Below are 24677 nucleotides of genomic sequence, written 5' to 3' on the forward strand. Positions count from 1 at the left end.
GTTACGCTTGAGTGCCATATGGCACTCTTGGGACTGATCGGGTTAAACTGGGGGAGCCATTTTGAATGAAGCAGTCTGCAATTGGGTGCCCATATCGAATGGCCCACATAGAACCTGAATGCGATGTGTCCCCATTGCCAATAAGCGAACAAAACCCCCGACACAGACTGGCCATTAAGCGAAGAATTACAACTCTTATAAAGGAAGCTTCTTACCTCAGCAAACAAAGGAGAGATAACTGTAGACAAGCTGTGTGACAGGGGCCTCTTTGGAATGTCTTGTGCCTGCCAAGGAGATGTGGGTAAGGGGTGGGGAGGGAGAGAGAAGTAACGGGGTCAGACATGTTCAGCGCTGTACATCAAAGAGCACCCCAGGCCATCGAGCCTAATGTACCCAACACAGCCATGCCCCGAGCGCTCATTAACCGCAGCTTCACGCGGTCCTTCATACCGTCTGCACAGCCAAGCCACAGCGTTTCGGAGGAAGGCGCCGTTCTCCGCGCCATCGCTCGACCGTGGCACCCGCCGTTTGTCGTTTTCGAAACCACTTCCCTTCGCAACGCGACACCAAGCGAGGCAGGAAAGCCCTTGAGAAACGCGAGCGCTGAACCAGAAACGGCCCAACGCCCCCTTCTGCGCTGCGAAACATTCGATGCTTAGGGGGCGTGACCGTATGCAGAACGAGGGAAGCTAAAATAACCGGGTGACATGCAGCATTCAGCCCGCAAGATCTAATTTTAGTCAACGGTTGTTCTCATGCAAGGAGAATGTTTCATTATTTCGCTGCTTTGCAGACAGCTTTGTACAGGGTACCCTACACAGCTTATATTTGACATGTCATCCATCCAGAAAGGAGGGTATTTTGGGAAACAGCTTGGGGGTAATGTCTGCCTGGTTCCCTGACTGAGACGAACCAGGAGCATTCTGGGTGAAGTCATCCCTTAATCATTCTGACACACTGGAGCCCCAGCATGTGAGGAAGGAAGGGGACTGCGAAGCCAATCGGAGGGTGATTAAACAGCCACCCTGAGAGCTGGTTTTGTAGGAATTTGACCAAATTTTCTCACCTGAAAGCACCTCCTAAAGCACTAAGCCCCATTACACTGCTGTGCTGGGGTACTGGACTTCCATCTGGTCCTGAGGGAAGAGTGCACCTTAGCAGCATTTTGTATCCCCAGGAAGACTCCCATCCAGGTAGAAACACAGTTCACACCTGTTACATTTCAGCAGTTTAACATGAGAAAGCCCGTGGCTACAGCGCTGCAGACGTGAGCTTCCTCTCACCTCGTTCCTCGCCAGTTCCTCAGGCTGTGCCGCTCCGTTGTGAAACTTCTTGGGGTCCTTCTCCCTGATCGTGTTGAAGATCCAGTCATCATTCCCCGAGTCGTTGCCTCCAGAGGCCTGTCCATCTTGCTCTCTGGAGGTTCATTGTAAGAAAAGGAGTCCTTCAACAAGGTTACATGGAAACTCCCCCACAAGTCTCAACGCAGGCCTTGTGTACAGCTTTAACCACCCCACTCCCACCTCATCATAGTCTTCCATTGCAGAAATTTACGCCACACTTTGGGAAATCAGAAAACATATAGTTTATGTGTAAAGCAGGCTGTTAATACTTGTGAATGTGAAGAGAACACCTTTTGAAGACAGTGTAAGCACATTCTGACCATCTTGACCAGAGGTGGTCAACCCTAATCCTGGAGACTGATTTTTGTTGTTACTCAATACTTAACTTGATCAAATAAAGCAGTCGGTTACAGTTAACTTGACCAGGTTTCTTGGGTCTAAAGTTGAAACCAAAAGCCAGGAGACCTGCAGCTCCTCAGGAGCAGGGATGGCCACTTCTGATCTAGAACATTCTGACCTTCACAGCAGAAACAGGGGTAGGAGAGGCGGGTCCCCGGTCACAAAGCCCAGCCAAGAAGCCACTTACGAGTCGCTCTCGTCTGAACTGGACTCGTCCCGAGACTGCTCTGCCTTCCACCGCTTATACCTGTCGATGAGCTCCGTCAGGTAGGATGTCTTCTTGGCATGCCGGACGATTAGCTTGTGCTTGAGCAGCTCTTTGGCCGTGGGCCTCTGAGGACAACCAAAGCCAAACGGGGGAAGCGGTGAGACCACCAGGGGGCCACAGGCAAATTCTCACAAAGGCTTAAAGCATACAAGCCAAGTATACACATAAAACTGAGAACTTATAAACACCTCCTTCACTCTCAGTTTCACTATAAAACTCAACAAAAGTGAAGCACGTGCCATATTTCATTGGATGACCCAAATAAAAAATAAAAAAATGTTACAATTTCTGGTGGCAAATAAGAGTCGGCCTGTATAATAATCTGGCCCTGTAATCCTGGTTCAGGAGTGCCAGAGGGACTTCCTGCTTTCATTCCACCTGAACTCTAATTATGCATCTGGAACAGTCATCAGGCTACATTAGTCATGCGCTCCAACCGCACGGTGCTCGACCATGAAGACCTCGAAAATCCTGCAGGATTTCAGCACTCCGGGAGCAGGGCTGGGAAGGCCGAGCGGGAGAGGGAGGGAACGGGGGACTAGGAGCGTGGCTGCGGACGTCTCGCACTTACGAAGCTGGGCTCTTTGTTCAGGCAGGCCTCCACAAACTCCTTGAGGGGTTTGCTGTAGCTGCCGTCCAGGGTGGGCGGGTTGTTTTTGGGGATGAGGAACAGCACCTTCATGGGGTGGAGCTCAGAGTGGGGCGGCTCGCCTTTCGCCAGCTCTATCGCCGTGATGCCTAACGACCAGATATCAGCCTGGGGGGGGAGAGAGGGGAAGTGCTACAGCTGGAAATACTGTAATAACCAGGAATACAAAATGCATACACACCCACACATACAGTATCTGTATGAGTCAAAAATCACAACCATCGCAACACTATTTTGTCAACCAGATCAGTGTTTGCCTCAACTATTGTGCATGAACCACAGAAGAAAAAAGAATCTTATGATTTTACAAGACTATGGTACAAAAGCCCAGAAATAGCATTGTTTCTGCTGTCTGTACTTAGACACACAATGCCTGAAAGCAAAGGTTGGGTTGAACAGAATTACACGTCATGCTCTTTCATAAAAGTTTCCTTCTTTTCTTGGGGACCCTTGAGTAACCGTTTATGTGCTGACGCAAGAGAGGTCTTATGTCATGCTCCTGCATTAGGAAAGATAAAGTCTACGCTTGCAACAGCAGACTATGGACACCGTGCTTCCCCTTTGCTACTGCACTGATCCACACCGATTGGTTCGTTCTACTGCAACCACAAAGCAGACTCGCCCACCTTACTCATCTTGGTCATTTGCAGAAAACCTTGGTCATCATGAGACAAGCGGCAGTGTTGAAAGAGAGTAAAGAGCCTCTTATGTGTATTGATTTCTGCAATCACGTTAACACTTTAGGGTGTAAGTTCACAAAAGATATGATAACAATGTTCTTAACTGAATATTCTTATGTTGTCGCTACCAGTAACTGAAAGCAGTTCTAGGACACTGAATTTTGAAAAAACATTCCAAAAAACCTTCAAAGGGTTAAAGCATGAGCTGGGCTGGGCTGGGCTGGGCTGGGCTACATTGACACCAACATATTCGCTCATGGATAAATGCCTGCAGCCAATTATTAATTTGGAGAAACATCTGGAGAAACCTATGGGCTTTTTTTATTATTTTGTATTCATTCCAAAGCGGCCCCCTGGATCTTTTCTGGTCGAAAGGTCAATACTAACACTTCTAAACATTCAGATGCTGGACAGAGAAAGGGGAGTGGAGTGAAATGAGAAAGGCTAAGTAATTCTGTGGGTAAGCCGCTTTGATCAAAGACGTGGAATGCCATTGGACTGTTAGCACAGGTTGCGCGTACGCTCCCAGGGAAATCACGTCTGCTCCCAGGGAAATCACGTCTGCTGTGGTTCTAGTGATCAAAATGAACCACAAAAGCACTGTCGGTTCCATCGAAAAATTTCCCTGCAGAATGGACAGCAGTAAAAACATGACGCTGCTAGAATAGCTCTGACATAAGTAAGACATAACTGCGGAAATTAACATCTATTGTAGGATGCCTGGCTTATAGTTTGATATGCCATACTTCCTGACCTTGCTTATATTCACCATGCGAAGTAGACTTGATACTCACGACAGTAGACAACTGACACTTTATGTGACCTTATCCAACCTGTTCTGTAGTTGCTCTGTTGTGTCTTCAGTATGCACTTATTGTACGTCGCTTTGGATGAAAATGTCTGCTAAATAAACTGTAATGTAATGGAATGGAATGTAAAGGGTGTGACCAGGCTTTTCTGTGGCCGTTTTCTCAGCTCTAACATAATCCTTCCGGAATGTGTCAAACCAGTGGGTGGAGCTAGGACAGCGAGATGCGCGTCTGGCAGGATCCGCACGGAATCATTTGCATGAGCAGGATGAGCAAGCGGGCGCAAAAAAGGCGCAGATAATGGATTGCTCCCTTAAATAAACGGCTCATTTGCCATTCCGTCCGCAAGGCGAAAGCTGCAAACGAGCAGCGTGACGAGGCTGGGACGAGGGGCTGACGTAACCGCGGCGTTTCGGCCGGGCCGGATGCAGGCCGGCCTCTCCTGCGTGTCGGATGACTCACGCCGTGCGTCTGCGGCTAATGAATTCCATGGCGTTTGCGTTACGGAGGTCAGCGGGCTCGGTTTCACAGCGCTCCTCTGACGCCCGCGGCCCGTCAGAACGAGCCCAGCCGGGCCGCCGGACAGCACCGCGCAGGGGCGCAGGGGCGCAGGGGCGCGGGGACGCCAGCACGCTGGAAACGCTTTGAGAAAACCCAATACTGAAAATCCCGAAATCAAATTCATTTGATCTGCTTTCGCGAAACCCCCGCGGCCCACTCAGAAGAAGCCTGAGAAGCTTGTGTTTGCAGACAAAAATGTTGGCGATCACCCAGGGTATTAAAATCCCATACCGCCTCTGATCCGCCCTTTACAGAAGCAGGAAATGATCTGCAAACCAACGGAAATGTGCCTTAGACCAATTTCTGTATTTACGCTGGGTACAAAACCACCCAGACTATTCAAATAACAGGCAAAAGAGACAGAAACGCGAAAAGAAATATGTAAATATGCAAATAAATATATATCCCACAAAGAGCACCGACAATCAATGTACTTTCCCCACTTTTCTGTTTTCTGTAGCAATTTCCTTTAGCGCACGTGGATTACGCTTCAATGTAAAAATGATAAATAAAAGATGCACAAAACATGTTTTGCAGTGATAATCCATTTTGTCTTTGAGGTCCCATTAACCATGACCCTGTCTGGGAGCAGGCCCAGGGACCTACAGACGGAGGAAGTCAGTGACGATGCTCACCTTTGAGTCGTAGGCGGACTGCTTGATTACTTCCGGGGCCATCCAGAAGGGCGTGCCCACGAAGGTGTTCCTCTTGATCTGCGTGTCCGTTAGCTGTCCGGCTACGCCAAAGTCCGCCAGCTTCACGTCTCCTTGCTCGGACAGCAGGACGTTGGCGGCTGTGGAAGGGTAGTTATGGGTCAGGGCCGCCGGCTCCAGCCAAACGCACTCGGCCGCCATCTTGCTTCACACCGTGGGTGCAATAATCCCTATACGGGTCTTAATGAAAGTCAAGGCTAAACCCCAGGCTTAGCATGTATGCAGACCCGGGCCAAATACGTCTTTGTTTTTGATTGTATTATTTTCTGTGCTCGACTGATCCAACAATTGAGCCAACAAAGAAGTGGGGTTTGCACTTTTTGAGAGTATTCCCAAGGTTCCAATGCACCAGACAAGCTCAGTAATGAGTAGAAAAACAGTAGGTATTTTAATCCAAAACCATTATGCATTTGACCCAGGTCTGGCTGCTAGAATGGGTAGCACCCTCTTAACATTAAATTTTTTGGGAATTGCATGAAGATTCCATGTTTGACGGATTCACTCAAAAACAATGAACTAGGAAATATTATCAATGATGAATATGAATGGGCCATACAGCCTGCAGGTCAATCAGAGGTGTATTTCGCTGGGATTTTAGATGAGGGTCAATCACAACCGCACTGGTAGCGCAGCAGCAAATTAGCACTGCTGCAAGGGGACACATAACTGGCCACACTTTCTGCACCTGGAAGGCCAATGGCAGAAAGCCTTACTCACGGTTTCATTGGCTACCCCCCCCCCCCCCCCCCACTTCCCTAATATACTGCCTGGAAGAGGCAGTAATTCAATCAAACTTGACGGTGGTTTACGGCAACTCATGAGTTAGGGGCAAGAGAGCAATGTGGTTAGTCCTGATTGAGGACACAGAGGTAATCCAATGCCCTTCATATGATAAGCCCAGAGCATTACCTTTAATATCTCTATGGATTTTCTTTTCTGAGTGCAGGTACTCCAGGCCCTTGAGTATTTCTCGGAGAATGGTGGCGATCTGCGTTTCGTCCAACGCCCCGGGCTCCAGCTGAAAGACAGCCACACGTCAGCGCAGTCGCCGGTCTCGGAGAAAAACTAACCCGCTAAACGATACTGAACGCTAAAACATCGCGATAAGCTCTTTGGGCTAATGTCCTTTCAGTTACGCAACTGCATTTTCATCAAGGGCTCAAAACATTTCAGTGGTCTCCCTCCCTCACTAACCGTGCAACCGTGTACGCAGTCACTCACCAAATCTAGCGCTGATCCGCCTCCTAAATATTCCATAATGATCCATAACTTTGTGTCCTGAAAGAGAGGGAGAGAGGGAAACTTAGAGTGACAGGGAAAAGCTCAGGTTACCTGGACGACTTTCAAATCCATAAAAGCTGACGATGAATGTTGTGTCTCCGCCGCTAGCGCTAAACAATTATAGAATATCACATCTACGTTGGGAAATGAATCTTGTTCTTCAATGCCGTTCCAGTTAGCAGTTAGAAGATTACAGCCTACAGCGGCAGGCTAATAAGACCTTTAATGTATTGACTGGACTGGACCTGAGGGTCATACACAAGTTTATATCCTGGGTTTTGCAGAGAAAACATTTTTTTGTCCAATGCAATTTACCTCAACTGCTTTCGGGGAAATCCCAGCTGAATGACTGTTATAGAACATGCAGTACAGGATTGCAGGTCTAAAACTGGCCAGGCTGAGAGATTCTGCTGAACAGAGGAATTATATCAAATAATAACTTTACCGGTTTGTGACACTGAATATTTTAGGGCCAGTGGCAAGACTATTCAACATAATTCACCATATAGCCCATTTCACAAATACACTACTGTCTGAACAGAACTGCTGCTCATTTCATTTGAATAAAAACAAGTTGTAGGACACAGAAGAAATGGCACACAGCTACCAACTTTAAATCCTGAAATGAGGATGTGTTTCTGCGGTTCATCCAAGCACATATTCTGTACACAGTAAAAATATGGCTTATTCAACCTCTTCAGTAATCCCCTCCCCCAGAGAGTATAAGGGAGCCAATCGAGGACATGTACTCGCCACGGACCAACCAATTAAAAGAAAGACAATTAGGTCGCTTGAAGCATCAGAGCCAGTAACTAGGAAATAAAAGTATGGGATGATACGCATTTCTATAATGCATTAGTAAAGATGATTTATTTTGCCGCGGGGGAAAATAAGCTACCAGGCATGGAAAGCTTTTTGGTTCAGACGGAGGAGCATGCAGGCTTTAAAATATTCTACCTCCATATAGGGTAAAATAGGGGGAGGGGTGAGCGGTCTATATGTTACACACATCATCTCACTGCCTCACACACTCACTGGGGCTTATGTGCCTTACGTGATTTTCTCGCTCGTGCAGACACGCGCGCGCGCGCACACACACACACACACACACACACACACACACACACACACACACACACACACACACGCACACGCACACACACGCTTAATACAGCGCAGTATGAAACAGCAGCCTAGCCTGAGCTTAGGGCTGAAACACACCACTGGTGTCCTTACCTGACCCACAACACAAGAAACTAAATTGAACCATCTAAGGCACACTTCTTCCATGAGTAAAATAAAACTGCAAAATAAGCTAAAGAGGTGCTAGAGAGATATTGCAAATCTCTACAAAGGCGCTTAAGTACAAGGAAAGTACAGTAGGGAAAGGTTATGCAAACATACTGCTCATAAATAAAGTTGAGCATCATCACAACAGCCAAATTGCTGATGAGATGAGAGAGAGAAAGAGAGATCACATTTAAATACAGGTCACCTTTTTACTACATACCAACAAACCAAAAGCCATTCCCTAACAGACTAGGACTACACGTCGTTCCACATTTGTTCCAGCTAAGGCACTTGGAGAGGATTGGCTACTCAGAAATGCGCCTTGGGCTGTCTCCCAAAAGAATAAAAATACTCGGTACAATGTTAATCCCGATATCACATCAAAGTACACTCCAAAAATAACCTCTGCTGTTAAATTGTGCTCCTCGTTGTTTGGGATGCTTGGCGACAGTGGTCAGTGTAAAAAAAGGAGACTGGTGGAATGTATGTCGACGTTATGGTTGTAGGCTCCGTGGGGCTAAAACGCACAGCCAGTGAGTTCACGCCCGAGTGCATCCAGCGTCTGCTGCCGATTCCACGTTCCCCTTTTAGAAGGGTAATCTCGGGCAGTGTGTGGGCGAGCGCATATGGCCACAGGGCTCTCTCTCCCTCCCTCTCACCCTCTCTCCCTCCCTTCATCCTTCTCTCCCAGGTCTCTATGGCTGGGCTGCAGTCTGGAGCTCTGCTTGGAGAGCTACAGCAGGTGAACCGCTCTGCTCCAGGGGGGTTCACCGCTGCACAGAAGACCGCTCCTGCTCAAATTACTGCCATTTACACTCAGTGACATTAATAGGTATTTATGTATTATACTTATTAGATGTATTGGGTCTTTTGCTGCTGTAGCCTATCCACTTCAAGGTTTGACGAGTTGTGAGCTCAGAGACGCCCTTCTGCATACCACTGCTTATAACCACTGTGGTTATTCGAGTTACTGTCGCCTTCCTGTCTTGACTGTTGAATATCCCAGGAAATCAGCAGTTTCTGAGATACTCAAACCACCCTGTCTGGCACAATCATTTTACGGTCAAATTTTTGCCCCATTCTGACATCAACTGAACCCCTTGACCATATCTGCATGCTTTTATGCATAGAGTTGCTGCCACATGACAGCTGATTAGATATTTGCACTAAAAAAGCTGATGTAAAGATCTATCTAATAAAAGTGGTCATTGAGTGTTCTTGGCACTTAATAGTCCAGCTGTAAAAATGGGTATGATGTAAAAATGCTAAACATAAAAAGTTGCTCTGGATTTATACTGAAGCAATTCAGGTTACAGTGAGAACCCTACACAAGGGCACAATGGCAGGAATCAAACTGGCATCCATTGGGTTACAAGCCCAGTACCAATACTCAATGCAAAGGGAGTCTCCAGCACTTTACCGGCACAGACGCCGATGATAACAAGCCGAAATCTGGCCTGCCTCCTGCGTTATGATGTCCCTTGTTGTGTAAGGGTTTTAGGGAATGGTTTTGTGTCTGGGAGAGGGATTGCTCTGCCCTAATCTGAGCCGTCCATTTCATCTCTGTGTGATTAGGTGGAGACCTCGCCATAAGGCTTGCTTTTTCAGGTGACACGTAGATAGGGAATGGAATATAACGCAATATAACATAATGCAGCCCTGCCTAGAATTGTATGACAGGCTCGTTCAGTAACACTGATGTGTGAATAGCCTCATATGCAGACAGTAAATTTGGCTGGAAATTTGTGCTGTGAAGGAGTGGCCCTTCACCAGCCACCAGAGTTGGTCAATTAATATAATTTAATTGGTTGATTGATTTACTTGAAAGCCAGGTGTTGGTGTTGGAACACAGGTGCAACTATTTGGCCCTGCCATTTAAGTGTCTATCAGTTTGAAAAGGAGATGGAAAAGGCTAGCCACTATGTTCACTTGTGGGTTTGTAAAATAAATTATTACTTTTTAGCTCAGTCATTTTTAAAAACTTTTTTACATGTGCCCCCTCTGGGCGAAAGTCAAAAATGATCTTCATTACAGTGGAACAACAGCATAATTGCATGGAAAATAACATGACACAGATAAATGATTAAGTGAACACAAAACCTTAGGATGGTCTTGGTTTAGAATAAAGGGGTATTCCATCTAAAGAAAACAAAACGCCCTAACCCTAACCCATCCTCTGATACGTCCCCAAAATACATTTCAACATGAGCTATCAGATCCGCTTGGAAATACAACAGAATGGAATGGTCAAAAACCTGCTGCTCAAAATCAAGCCTAAATTGATTGCGATCATTCAATGCAAGTAGAAAAGAACGTAAATGTTATATCCCAAATAAAACCCATTTTATAAATACTTGGAATTCAGTTTGAATTCTTCAGAAGCAACATTGAAAACAAAACTAATTTAACATGTAACCCAACACACAGTCAAAATTACACACTCAGTTGTCTTTATCTTTCATTTTAGATGGCCAAACTGCATTCATTTCCCCATATATTACTGCAGGGAACATTAGTCTTTTATCAGCACCTCTAAAAAAAAAAACCTCTTTACTCCAACAAAAAGAAATGTTGACTGTTGAACGGCTAATTGCCACCCTGTCATTCTTTTTTGAATCACGCACTGGAATGGAATGCACCTGTCAGCATGGCTTAATGGTGGTAAGTTACACACCCATTCTCGCCCACGTGCATCACAGGGCTCTAGAGGTGGCAAGTAAGTCAACCGCAGGTTACCTGCACTCGCCTTTTCAACGAATGCCTTGGTTTACCAGGCACTGGAAACCACTACTAGCTCCCAACCTAAAGTTATAACACCTTGTCTCTACATCTCTGACTTATAGATGGCAAGACCAAAGTACAGAATTATTTGAAGGGAGCATGGTATGTAGTTATCGGCCATTTTAAAAATGGCAAAAAAGAGGCAAGGCTAACATGGTTTCAATGGCCTTTCAAACCCAAGCCAAAGTAAATAGGCAGCTAAGCACATCTAAGCTAGTAGCTAGAAATATTTAATCATTTTCCAATTACCTTTGGTACACAAAGCAAACTTGTTCACAAAATAATTTATAAAATACAGTTGTACCTGTACAAGTGCTACTAAATTGGTCTCAGCTGCTAAATTCACAATCGCTACTGTTAAAAAAAGTGAGCATATAGCCCTGTAATTCAAAGCCTTCCCCATACACACTATGCATATTGTAAACACCCGGTACCAAAATATGACCTCATAGGACCCATATCAATTATGCACATAATATTAACAGCACCATGTGTGAAGATGTCTGTCACAATAGCTTCCTTATTTCATAACTAACCCAGTTAGAATAATAGAATTAACCTCCCTTCCTAGAAATGTTCACAATCATGAATAAATCAGAGTACTGGCGAGTACCTTATCAACCATTTCCATCAAAGAACAATGGTAAGACTGCAACTTTTGCCTCCTTCATGCTTGCAAGCAACAACCTCAGCATATTACCAAGCCAGTCCTCGCCAATAACATACGATTATCACTCTTATGAGAGGGGTAAGCAACAAAAAGCATCATTTAGAAGGCAGTCTTAAAGGACACATGGGAAGGGTGCTCTTCTCTTGTCCACTCCATGAAGAACACAGACTCCTTTCATAGCCTTCCTGTGCCACTGGCCCACATGAATGATTTAGTGACCCACATACTGTAGGCTGCCTAAGTGCAAATGTTAGGATGAAACGCGGGCACATCTCATCGCAGTCACGTTCAAGACCATTACCTACAATATGCATTTAACAGTCTTCAGCCTACAGCAGGGATCATCAACTAACGGTCCTCGAGGGCCGAGAACTGCTGGTTTTCCAACGTCCCTTTACCTAAGTGTCAGGTGTGAAGACAGTCTGACCAATTAGTAGCACTAACTGTTCAGCTAATCACCCAGGAGACACGAAAACCAGGCTGGATTTGGATTTGAGGTCCAGATTTGAAGATGGCTGGCCTACAGGCCTGAAGTCGAAGTACGGCAGACACACAGTGACTTGAGTTGAGCATTAGATCGCTGTTAAGCATTAGAACAGTTTGGTGTGATGAAGTAAAAGTGGCTTTGTTGTGTCTGGCAACCAAAATACAGGTTAGGTTAATCTTTCTAATATTAAAATATGTCAATGACCCTCATTATTAAAAAACATATCACAGTCTCTCTGACTAGAGGAGAGTGTGAACAGAAACACTCCATGAGAATATTCTACTCTGGATTACAAAAAATGCAAATGGTATTGTCAAGGTACATGTTCAAACACGCATCCTTTTTTCAGGAGCTACAAATGAGCGAAGCCATCGATGCGGCGTCCCAAGAGTGTAAATACACCGTGTCCCTCAGCAAGAGAAAGAGGCAGCCCAGCAGGCAGTCATTGTTGAAGGAAGCCTCCGTTCGTTTGTGACGTCTTCTCGATAACCTCTCGTGCTACTGTATTACGACCCACAGTTAAATACTCGTAAAGCACCGTGGTGCTGTAAATGGTACTGTCTGAGGAAAAACAAACTAATTCTCCCTACATGAATAAAGACCATCTACTGCAGAGGACATCATGAATCAGAAGCCAATCAATCCACAGGCTGCTATGCTACTGAATAGGAAACTCATGATGTCAAATTGAAATTGTATGAGTGAAAGATTTGCCGAAAGCTGTTTGGGGAACATTTTCCTTTGAGACGAAAGCAACCATTTCAGTTGAACGCAACCGCTTAAAATGAATTTGGTCCTTTAAGCAGTAAGGGAGGGTAAAATGGCTATATTTAACATCTGGACCCAAGCCCATCACAGTGTCAAATGACTGTTTCCAATAGGCCTGTCATTCTTACAATATGAAGGCAAGTTCCACCGCGAGATAACTGAATTAGAATGGATCGGCCTGGCTCACAAACAGGGAAACTGCATTACAGAGCCAGGTAAAGGGTTCATATACTCCATGATAAGACAGCAGGAAGCTCTCCAGGAGAAGATGATACTGAAGTGACCCCGTTAAAGGCCACCATTAGAGGCCGTCCTCACCGCAGTGGAGACACTCACCTTTAGGTAGGACCCGTAGTACTTGGTTACAAAGGGACTGTCACACTGGCTCAGAACTGTGATCTCCTGCTGAATGTCTTCTATCTCGTCCTCCGCTTCCTCCAGGTCGATTATTTTAATAGCCACGACTTTCTGAGTCCGATTGTCAATGCCTTTGTACACCTCTCCAAAGGAGCCTTTTCCGATCTTTTCCAGCTTGGTGAACAGTTCCTCTGGGTCGGCCTTTAGATTCTGTGTGGGAGAAAGGAGAAAGATTAATGGAGGTAATGGACTCATATTAGACCCTGCCTGTGAACAAGGTCTTGGCAAAGTTCAGAAATGTTAACATTGCAAAGCATTTCCAGCACTGGCATTTAAGAAGTAGCTAAAGTGTGTGCACGTGCGTGCTTGAAAGCCAATGAACTAATGAAAAGAGAGTGATACACAAGTACACTGGAGAGGAGGGTGTAATTCGAAGCATGTGATATGTACAGTAGCCTAATACAGCAATATAGTACACCATTTAAAAACAAATTGAAGGCATCTGCTTCAGTCATAAATTATTCAGAGCATGAAAGCTTTCCAAGTGAAAACTGAAAGTTTCTCTGCCTTTAAGGAATACAGAGCGGAAACACACAAAGCTCCTGGTTTTCTTCAACTCAAAGTTTCAGAAACAACAATTGTTCAAATACGGCAATAGGGAATGACCACATTATCTTTCATCACCTGAATGCTAACCCTTTGTTTATATTACTGGAAGCCCAAATTTTACTTGCTGATTAATATCAGGAGTATGAGAATCATTCATTGACCTGGTAAGGGTTGCCAAGTCTGTTCACCTTTGTTCGACAGCATCCACGTTTCGGAAAGCCCCTCCCTCTGAGAGAAAATGCAATAAAGTTCATTTGCGTGGGACGCAGACACTAGCATCCGATACCATTTCATCCATTTGGGCTTTACTCGTGAACTGAGAGCGCCTCAGCAGCACTTTCATTTGCAGTAGTAAAATGAAGTAAAGACCTGGGCTGGAGACTGATAGTATTTACAGACTGAATACACAGCATGACCCAGATCCCTAGCTGCTCCATACACTGCCTCTTCCAGTGAACACAACACAACCCAAGACCCAGAGTCTGGGGTCAGCCTAAATAGTGTTGTCTGGATCAGTCAACCCACTAGTTTATTCATTACATATATACGGTATGCCTAACGGCGAAAACATTTGTGTGTGTGTGTGTGTGTGTGTGTGTGTGTGTGTGCATGTGTGTGTGTGTGCGCGTGTGTGTGTGTGTGCACACGCGCGTGTGTGCATGTGTGTGCGCTCATGCTAGAGAAGCACCACACGACTGAGACGGCGTGCGTGCCGTCTTCACGGTTGAGTGACAGGCCGTGGGTGCAGCTTATTGGTCACTCTCTGGCGAGCCACTGATGCCACCTCCCCTCTGGCTCCTCACAGGGAGAGGCAGGAGGGCCACGTCAGCCTCGGTGTCACTCAAAGCAGCACGGAGGACAAGCTGAGGCGCCCTGACACGGACACACTGCAGGAACCGAGCACACTGTACCCGTGTCGCCATGACGCCCCTCCAGACCGACAGCGTACAGCTAACGTGCTGGAGCGCTGGGCCCGCGAAACCGACGATGTGAAAACATGATGTCACACACAAGCGAGGAAGTCGGTGTTTAAAGTCTGATTGCATCAGAAGGCCATGAGCAAACTAAAACAGAATTTTCTCAGAGAGTTTTTAGAAATGATTAGTCAGTGTTTCAAACATCTGTTTTGATAAGGCCTGAACATTATTTGTAGCTTCTGTTGCCACAATAAAATTATGAACGACATACATTTATTGTGCTATTATTAGGAGTAGGCAAAACCTTTTTTTTTGTTTTAGTGTAGTTGTTTAAAGCATAGCATGAAATAGATTTCTAATTACTTTTCAGCAACTAGCAGAACCACAGGCCACTTTGGACAAGGAGCATTTTCGGCAAATGAAACTTTTTCCGGTAAAAAATGTTTTATCCAACGACTGCATGCTGCTTAATAGCAAATATCAGAAGATTATAAACGGCACCTCGACCCAAGTGGGAGAGTTTCGTACGTGACTTTCTCAGAAGAACTTTCCACACGACTGCACGCTCCGCTGTTCTCCCGCTTCCACTGTAAGAAGCGGTGGCCTGTGCCCTGCAGGCAGTTCTGGCCTCTGCAGTTTAATTGGGCCCACAAGAACTCAAAAACCCAGAGAACTCTGGCTGTTCCTGCAGGAAGCGCAAGCCAGCAAGCTTTCACAACTTCACTATGCCGTGGCAACCACAAGAAGCCCGTTGAAGGAACTGGTCTGCCTAGCCTGAACCGGCTTCAAAGCCAACCGTGTCTGGATGGATTCTGTATAAACATATCCCACGCAGTTTCTACTGATAATGGCAAGAGCGGACTTAGGCTCCTCTGTGACTGGGGTCATAGCTGACGAGAGAACAAAGGCAGAAACTGCACAAAGGACTAACACAGCTCAGCTGGGACCTGTTCCCAGGTCTTTCCCCACTCAACACAACAAGGGAAGGGCCGCTGGAACAATTAAGAAAACACAGACGTACAAAAAAAAAACAAAAACAAAAAAAAAACTTTACAGGTTACTGGAACCTGCCTTCATTTCCATTACATACAACATATTTTCATGATATTTTTAAAAGTATTTTGACCTGCTGTTCTTTCAACTATCCCCCCCCCCGCCCGCCAATTAAGATTATAAATGTGCACAATAATTACAAAAAACATTTGCAGAAGAACACCTATGAATGCAAAACTGTCACGAACGCAAAACAAATGGACAATACAATTAAACGGTAGGTATTAAACCTGTAATTGCATTCTCCCAGGTGCAAGATTTGCATTTCTTTTTTCCCCTGAGGCTGAGGTGCTGTCTCTCGCCAAGCCATATCTTCACACTGTGTTTAAGCAGTGAGCCATCTGGGAGATGCACGTCAAAAGCATTTTTTTGCATCCCTGTTCATGTGAATCAACATGCGCATTAAATCAGTGCCGAGGTTTAAATCTATGCCAAGCGCAGCCATAGACCACGCGAGTCAGTTAATTCATCTGCGCTTCCTGCAAAGCCTAGCTAAATGCCGATCAATATGCACGCCCGATCTCCTTTATTTTATTGGATAATAAAACAACTGAGAAGTGATCATTACTCAGCCCGGCTCATATTATGCTGGTGTTCATGCAGTACGCCGCATGCCAGGGAAATAATTTGATCCCGTTCCGAAATTCTAGCTCCAAAGTCGAATTACCGTTTTTGAAAATTCAACAATCCAGTGACTGCAAAGAAAGTGCTACTTAAATGGCAGAAGTAGACGGCACTTTCACAACTTGGCCTTTTTTGTCCATTAAAAATCTTCCAACATCGTTCAACAGCAGAAAACTGCTTCCGCCACAAATACAAGTACCCTCACTCCACACCCGCCTGACCTGCACTACATGATCCAATTTTCTTCATTACCACAACTGGAGCAGGGGTACTTCAACTCATCTTTATACACAGCTGCAGCTTTTGCATAATAAAATGCCGCTCCCCCCACCCCCCTGTAAAAATGAACATCCCGATGATCAAGCTCCGTGTGAATGAAGCATCAGGCCTAAAAGTGTTAGAGACTTCCTCAAATTTGTCCCTCAAGATGAATCTCATAGATCCATTGAGGAAAACTCAGAATGTTCTAGAAAATTTGACGTAAGTAGCTTGTGGACATTTGACTTCAATCCAATAAAAGTAACAGTGGAGCATTTAATTCTGACGCACCTTTACGTTAATGTCCTTGTCATTTCACATTTGGCAGAGTCCCATGCATTTTATACAGTCTGCTTAGTCTGTGCGTGAGTTTTATAATGTGCGGCATGGACGTTAGTGAAATAGTGAAATTAATGCACAATTGCCAAGCAGACACAAAACTGTGCTGCAAAAGCCAGCCAGAATCACGTAGCAACAGTTTTTAGTACGGAGATGAGACAAACCCCTCTAATACACCCATGACAAAAAGAGGCTTAGTTTGCAAAGTACCTGACAAAGTCTATTAGGTGTGATCAAACAAGCAGAAAAATGCCCAGAGCAAAAATCCAATTCATGCCACAAAAAATCTGGCAAATAGTTTTTACGGTACTATTGAATTAAACACACATCCCCAAGCAGGAAGACATGCAGCAGAAATAAAGCATATCCGTACCATGCTATACTGTGCCCATGATAATAATGATGTAGCAAACAAAAACAAAAACTGCATGGTAACAGCAAGCCTACATTTTAACGCACACTGAACTGTAAGCAGTTCTCAGAGAGAATATCCCTGACGGAAATCTGCATTGAAACCGCAGTGACAAATGAGAAGTGGTGGCAGAGGTCAGGGATAGGGCGATTACCAATCTCGGGCCTGTCACCGCGCGAGCAAACAGTCCGGGCCGGGGCAGCCATCAGACGGCATCCTCTGAAAGAGCCGTTATTCCTCATTATCAGAGCGTCCATCAGAGACACGGCGAAGATAACGCCTGTTGAGACCTTTAGCGTTAATGGCGCTCCCTTCCCTCGCAATACCATCACTGGATGTGCCACTTTGATGTCTGTCTCCGGCAGACCTGGGTCAGAGATGTAATTGTTCAGGATTCAAATATTTTTCTACGCTTTACTAAGCTTGTCCGGTGTACTGGAACCTATAAGATACACTCCAAAAGTTAAACCCTGCCTTCTGGTTCTGTTGGTTGGCTCAAATAGTAAGAGCAATTGAGCACAGAAAAGTATTTGAATCCAAAACATTTAACCGAGGTCTCTGAGCCTGTTTGTCTGCTAGGGCAAAATATGAAACCTCCATCAGGGCCTGTCCAGGTAATTTCCCCAAACAATACTGCAAAATTCCTATATTAAACTCATTTGTCTCCAAAACTGTGTTTTCCCAGGGAAAGTCTTCATAGAGACCGTATGGAGGACAGTGGAAAAGCATGGAATTAGACCCAGCTGCAGTGGCCACCCAGGAAAAACGCAGACCTTTGAGGACATGGTGAATCAGACCCCCATGGTCACGTATCGAGCCAGGGCTATGAGAGTGCTGGGAGCTCGGTGGCTGTTCCCCAAGTCAGCAGGTTTGTGGGGACAGCTGAATCCTCCTGGACCCCTGAAAGCAGGCGTTTGACTTGCTTAGCCCAGCATCCAGATGACCAGGGTGGGAACAGGCTCTGCCCTGAGGGCTGGGACTTATGAGCCCCGACACACACACACACACACACACACACACACACACACACACACACACACACACACACACACACACACACACACACACACACACACACACACACACACACACACACACACACACACACACACACACACACACACACACACACAAAGGCTATGCCAGGCCACCCTTGCTTCCCAATGGAGAGCAGCTTCCTCCACGCCTTCCATCTTGTTTTTGTGGATGTTGTGGAGAAGCACACAGCTGGGGACATGACTCATATCCCGAATGCCCCCCCACCCCCCTTTAAGAGAAAGCTGGCACGGTGTGAGGCTCAGCAGGCAGCCCAGGCAGGAGCCGCACAGTGAGTTCCCCCATGCTGCACAGCCAGCCCAGGCCTCACCCTGCCTGCGGAGGTCCACCGCTACAGGAAGCCTTCAGGACAAACAGGGCCATCACCTGAACGGACAGATGTTAATATTCATACACGTCAATGACTGAAAACCTTAATGTCCATTAGCTTTAGCGGGGCCATACATATTCATTGTTGTTTCCATATTAATGCGAGCATCCCCCGTCTGCTAGCCTTTAGCGAAGGTACGGTCCGGGATGACACAGACGGTTCTATTCTGCTGCACGTGTGCCCTCTGTTTTGCAACGGTGTGTGCTCTGCGCTGCCGTATTTCCCACGCCAAACACCTGAGTGCAGTTCATTTGAGTTTAATTGAGTTCTGTTGGGAGAAGCAAATGTTTGCTATCCAGGTCTGAGCCATCCCTACCTTGTTTACATGGCCTGAAGCAAAGCAGTTCAAGTTGCTGGGTACACAAGTTTCTTTGCTACCAAAAAATGAATACGGATTTAAATCGATTCCGGAACTGACAGTAGACATTACTGAATACAGGTACCAAGTCTGTCGATGTCTAAAGAAGCAAAAGGGCGATGTGAATGGGAAATATTAGAAGAAAACATCTTTATCAGACAACACATGAAGGACTGTGTCAGGTACAGGGCAGCACACAAATAATACACTCTCAGAAAAACACAAGAATGATCCTGGGTAACAATCAAGTTACTAAGACAGGCACAAGACATTTAACCTCACTTCTAGAGGTATTAAGGTATTTATGACAGCCCATAGTCTGAAAAAAATTCATAGTTCCAAAACTGTTTCATCAGATAGAAAAGCTGTATTAACACGATTGGCCAATTATTAGATATACAAGTGCTCATGCCTAGTGATTTATACATTTTGAGTTCTGCTGTTCAAGTTCAGATGGCAATTACATTAAGAATGTGTACATTTAATGTGATGATGCTTGAGAGCCGTCGCCCGATAAAACATAGCCAGAGCAGCACTACCCTCATTGAATTATCAGGAGAAATCGGTCTTCCACCCATTTTGTCAAGCTGAAAAGAACTAGCCCTACTTGACAAAAACACAAAAGTGCTTTAAACAGGGGTGGGACATACACCATTTGTAGTGACTATGGCAGTTTTGAGTTCTGAAAAGTTTTCATATCATGCACGTCAAAAGCGGGAGGCACTGGTATGCACATGTGCGAGTCAAATATTCGCCACTCAAGTCATCTGCTATTTCACACCTAAAAATAGGCCACTCTCATAGCGATCTTATAATCCTTAAGTTAAAATAATCGAAACAGCGCTAATCAGGATCTAATTATACCATCAATTTGTTTTTCACTGTACAGGCTTTTCAAGTGACGCATCTCATCTTCAGTAATGCTCTATCTTCGGTCCCCTATGCAAACCCATTTTATTTTGTTTTGATACTCATATGATACTCTTGTGACTTTTCACAAACTGTATTCTTCAGCAATTGCGGCAAGACATACTTATGTGTATTATTGACACATTTTTGTTTAATGCGCGGGTTCCTTCATCGGTGATGATGAGGAGAATGACAACGTATGTGTACGACACCATGCATGTAGATGCTGGTCTCACATCCATCAGTCTGACGAGTCGATGACTGAGTTTCTGCTGTAGGTGTATCTATTCCTGTCACAGGCGTCACATTCCAGAGAGCCTTCAACACAGCTGATAACACTGCATCTCTCAAACGTTCAGCACTGTTTACCTACTGCTTCGCTTGAAAAAAAAAAAACACCAGGTTGCCACAATGACAAAATACAAGGTCTATGATGTTGACAGGAAAAATTCCATTTAAATGCAAACACATAATTTGACAAACGATTAACACAATCCTTATGTAATTTGGTCTTTTTACCGAAGTAAGTGCTGACCCACTCCAAGATTAAATGACGTGCTACGGATGTCCGTCATACATGTGAACAGCCTTGGCTGGTACATGCTAAGAGGGCTTCTCAGTGGGATTTCTCACCAGTCCAAGTCCATTATCTGAACAGGAGATGACCAAGTGACCCAGTTCTTATAGGGCCCTGCAGCTCTTTGACTGACGAGCTCTAGCGACATTAGAAAGACTTGTGCCTGCTCACAGTCGACCTGTGGATAAGGGTTCCAGTCAGGCAGGGTTCTCCAGCACTGGACACTGCATCAACGACACAGTCCAAAGAATTAGTTCATACGAATACGAAAGCTCAAGAGATCGGTTTCCTTTATGCTACAGGAACATCTATGCTAAGAGTAAAATCTGACAGGGTGCTCTTTTTTGTACAGCTATGTGCTGTAAGCCATATATAATCCATTTAAAATATGGTCGGAATGTAGGCCAAAACTGAGGCAAATCCAATCTTGGCTTATTGCAAACATCTGAATATTTAACTAAGTAAATACATAGGCCCGAGCCTTTCAAGCAGTCCCTACAATAGATCTTATGCTGTGGCGAGAAACTACACAAGCTACAGTTTCACTACTTCAATCATGAAAAACGTTTTACCTGAAGACAACAGACTTTTTCAAGATTGCAAAATATGCAGTATGTGCAAAACATAACACAATGCAGAACACAGAACATTTAGAAGCATCTGAATAATCAGTATGTATGTGTCTACATTACATTACATTATTGGCATTTGGCAGACGCTCTTATCCAGAGCGACGTACAGTTGATTAGACTAAGCAGGAGACAATCGTCCCCTGGAGCAATGCAGGGTTAAGGGCCTTGCTCAAGGGCCCAACGGCTGTGCGGATCTTATCGTGGCTACACCGGGATTAGAACCACCGACCTTGCGTGTCCCAGTCATTTACCTTAACCACTACGCTACAGGCCGCCGTGTCTAGAGAACCTTTAGGTCAGAGCTGTCACTGTCTGCAGGTTTGTGGTTTCCATTCAATCAGCAGCCACTAAGGCCTTGAAAAGAAGGTGTGTGGACTTTTTAGACAACCAAAGAATTAAATCAATGCATTGAAAACCTGCCGATCTGCTGATCCTCCAGGACCGGAGATTCGCCACCCCCACTTCAGGTCTCGATTTTTAAATGATGGTCCAGGTTACAAATAAGAGAAATCCCCAACATTTTCTGCAGGGAAATGTTCACGACATGGGCTACAATACGTCTCAGCATCAAGCCCACAGAGAAATGTAAGTTTTAGCAGGCCTGTTCCCTCGGGAGCCTCGCCCGGACCCCTGCAGCAGATGAAGAGGCGACCCTGGGTTACCCTAAATGGCCATGGAGTATAAAGGAGGTCCACACCCCTGCTGCTCTCATAAAAGCAGAGAGGCTCCACAGAGACACGGGCCTCTCCAGCAGCGGCAGCGTGTTGTTCCACTGGAAATGCCGTGTCCCTGGACTCCACTCGCTGCTCCCCCCGACCCTGCGGCTATAACCCCCGTCTCCTCTGGGGTTCACCTGTGCGCGTGCAGCACATTCGTTTCAGTGTAGGAAATACCAGAGACTGGGGAAACTGGGAGAGAATCGCGAGATCCATTGGACTCTTATGGACACAACAAGACAGGGGTTGCCCAGCAGTGAATGTTACATAATCACATAGGTTACCTTTGCACCAGTACAGGTACAGCTACACATGCAAAATGAATGGAAATGTTAACATCAAGCAAGAAAGCTTGCTGTTGGAATACAACGGCCCCAGAATTGTCGTCAGCGGGATAAAAGAATTGTAAGGTTGCTCTTGCCCTTGTTGTGATAAATGTTCAACAATTCCACCTAAAGCGATATTAACTGACAGTACAGAATACATTTCATAAATGAAAAAATCTAACTTTGGCCTATTATTGACAAACACTGCAGTAAATGGTACACAGTGACTATTTTATAATAATCTCTGATGTGCACTTCCCTTAAAAGACTAATTTAAATTATTTTTCCTCAATTTTTCATAACCATATGAACACATCTTGAAGTGTATATATTCCATTTCAGCCTGTCTTTAAATGTCTAAATAAATCTTAGCTCACTATGTAATACAAGACGACGCTTGGTGAGGCTGGCCCACAGAGAACTGCAGAGTGAATACAATGATTATATTTCATATAAGCAGTCTTATCATTTACCTGTTTTAAGCAGCAGAGCTTTGTTAGACAGCTCAAGGAGTGATAATAAGCAGGTTTCAATGTCATGTTAGAAAGATTGGCGTAACTCTGAAACCCATGGCTGACAAGTGTTTTTTTAAATGTGATTCACAAGGAGGTTGGATATCAAAGGAACAAAAGGCTCACTGACATGTTGACGCACCCTCTGCCTGTGTTTATAGTCCTTAAATTCGGGTTTCAAAATATGCAGTTGACCGGCCGACACTCGATACCAAAACATTGTATAGCTATACAAGCTATATTGCACTCCAGACAAGCTATCACTGAAACTCTGTATACTATTGCTTATTATCCAAGTGAAGACTACATATCTAGTTATGAAGCAATACCACTTGCTTTACATAACATTGTATAACTATACAATAATTCAAGCTCATTGGTTGAAAATTGGTTCTAATTGCCATGTGGGAGGGGTTCAACATCAGCGCGTTCACAGTGAAGGGGGAGGGATGAACAGTGTTGTGGTCAGAGGGTGTTTGTTGCTGCAATTTCGCTCTTGACCGACAGAAGTCTGAAATTACCTATTACACCTTTAAGTAAGGGTTATTTACCAGATGCGTTTGTAGCTTGAAAGGAGATGCATGAAATTATAGACAGAGAAATTAGCAAAAGGACTGAATGCAAACAACTCCATGTAGTCTGAAACCGGACACATTCACTGATTTCAGCAAGCGAGTGGCCGAGACAAGTCATACCAAAAACAGCTAAAACAAATATACTGTTCCAGAGGGGGCTTCTCCTCCATTTTAAGATATCTCAGCATCTGGACAAGACGCACGACACGGAACCAATGCTTCCCAATCTGAAAACAATTTCAAAACATGCTAAATACATGCGTAGATTATGGTTGTGAATCGCGTAGTCTCAACACATATTGTTGACATGATCGATAAACAGTAGTAGGGTTTCTGTGTGATTGGCTTTTCCAGGTTTTTTTGATCGAAACAATACAATTTAATGTGATCATATATGTGTGGCAAATTAGACATAAGCAACATACAGATGAAAATGCTATATTAAATCTGAATATAACAGGACAAATTGCATGCTTACGAATCCATAAAACTGAGCAACAAAGCCACTTTGTCCTTAACTTAAGAATAAAAGCCATGGGTTCAATAGTTGGTTCCAATTACAAAACATAGCCATTGAACAAAGCAGCATGAAATTATATCAGCTTAAGTGCATTACATTGAATCGGGGCCCAATGGTCTTCTTTACCACTGGTTTCAGCAGCTAAAAATAAGTCGTTATTCTCAAAAGCACAGCTTTCACTAAGTGAACATTTTGCAAAATTGCTTCAATTTTTAATTTCTTAAAAACAAGTCCAAATAACATAGATTTATGTGCACTGCCCCAAAAACACAAATATCAGACTGAACGTGGTTAGAATTAACGGTGGGAATTTACAAAATGTAGTGAAAAGCGGTCTTCCTTCAAGCCTAGGGCACACAGTGATTTCCTGCTGTTTTCCCTGATGATAACCATTATACATCTGCAACATTTCTTGCAGTAAATTTGTATGTGCATAACAGTATCAGCTTGCTGTGGCAGTTTAGCTGCCATTGGGAGCAAGGTGCCACAAGCCGCCACCATGTTTTAAAGCACTTTCCCACTTCCCTTCACAACTCTGAATATCCAATCAAAGAAAGATTACTTTTTATTTACATTTTGTGGTTTCAAAATAATAAAAAAAGGCCCTGTGCAAAAGTTTGGGAACCCTGCCAGTTAGTTAGTACGAAATGAAATTAGATTCATAAATAAAATAAAAAACAATCTTGCTTTAAAATTTGCATAAAGGTCTCCTGTTTAACTCTGTACCATTTAGAGTTCAGGTTTTCTTTCGATCACATACAGATATTTAAACCAGGGGTGCCCAAAACTTTGCACCCCACTGTATATAGATGTTTGCTATATACGTGTGCATATATACAAAAACAAGCTCAGCAGTGT

At 44.6% G+C, this 24677-nt stretch overlaps 1 protein-coding gene across 1 annotated transcript in view; it reads right to left on the reverse strand.

Moving 5' to 3' along the window:
- The window catches only part of LOC133124040 (serine/threonine-protein kinase 24-like), a 32408-nt gene that overhangs the window by 4669 nt on the left and 3062 nt on the right, over positions 1-24677 (reverse strand). The window contains exons 2-9 of the mRNA XM_061234874.1: positions 13036-13266; positions 6644-6700; positions 6332-6440; positions 5345-5502; positions 2582-2767; positions 1930-2075; positions 1284-1416; positions 216-284 (exon numbers count right to left, since the gene is read on the reverse strand). Coding sequence (XP_061090858.1) covers positions 216-284; positions 1284-1416; positions 1930-2075; positions 2582-2767; positions 5345-5502; positions 6332-6440; positions 6644-6700; positions 13036-13266 — 1089 coding nt within the window. The remainder of the gene's footprint in view (positions 1-215; positions 285-1283; positions 1417-1929; positions 2076-2581; positions 2768-5344; positions 5503-6331; positions 6441-6643; positions 6701-13035; positions 13267-24677) is intronic.

Source organism: Conger conger, chromosome 3 (genome assembly GCF_963514075.1).
Source record: "Conger conger chromosome 3, fConCon1.1, whole genome shotgun sequence".
Classification (NCBI taxonomy): Eukaryota; Metazoa; Chordata; class Actinopteri; order Anguilliformes; family Congridae; genus Conger; species Conger conger.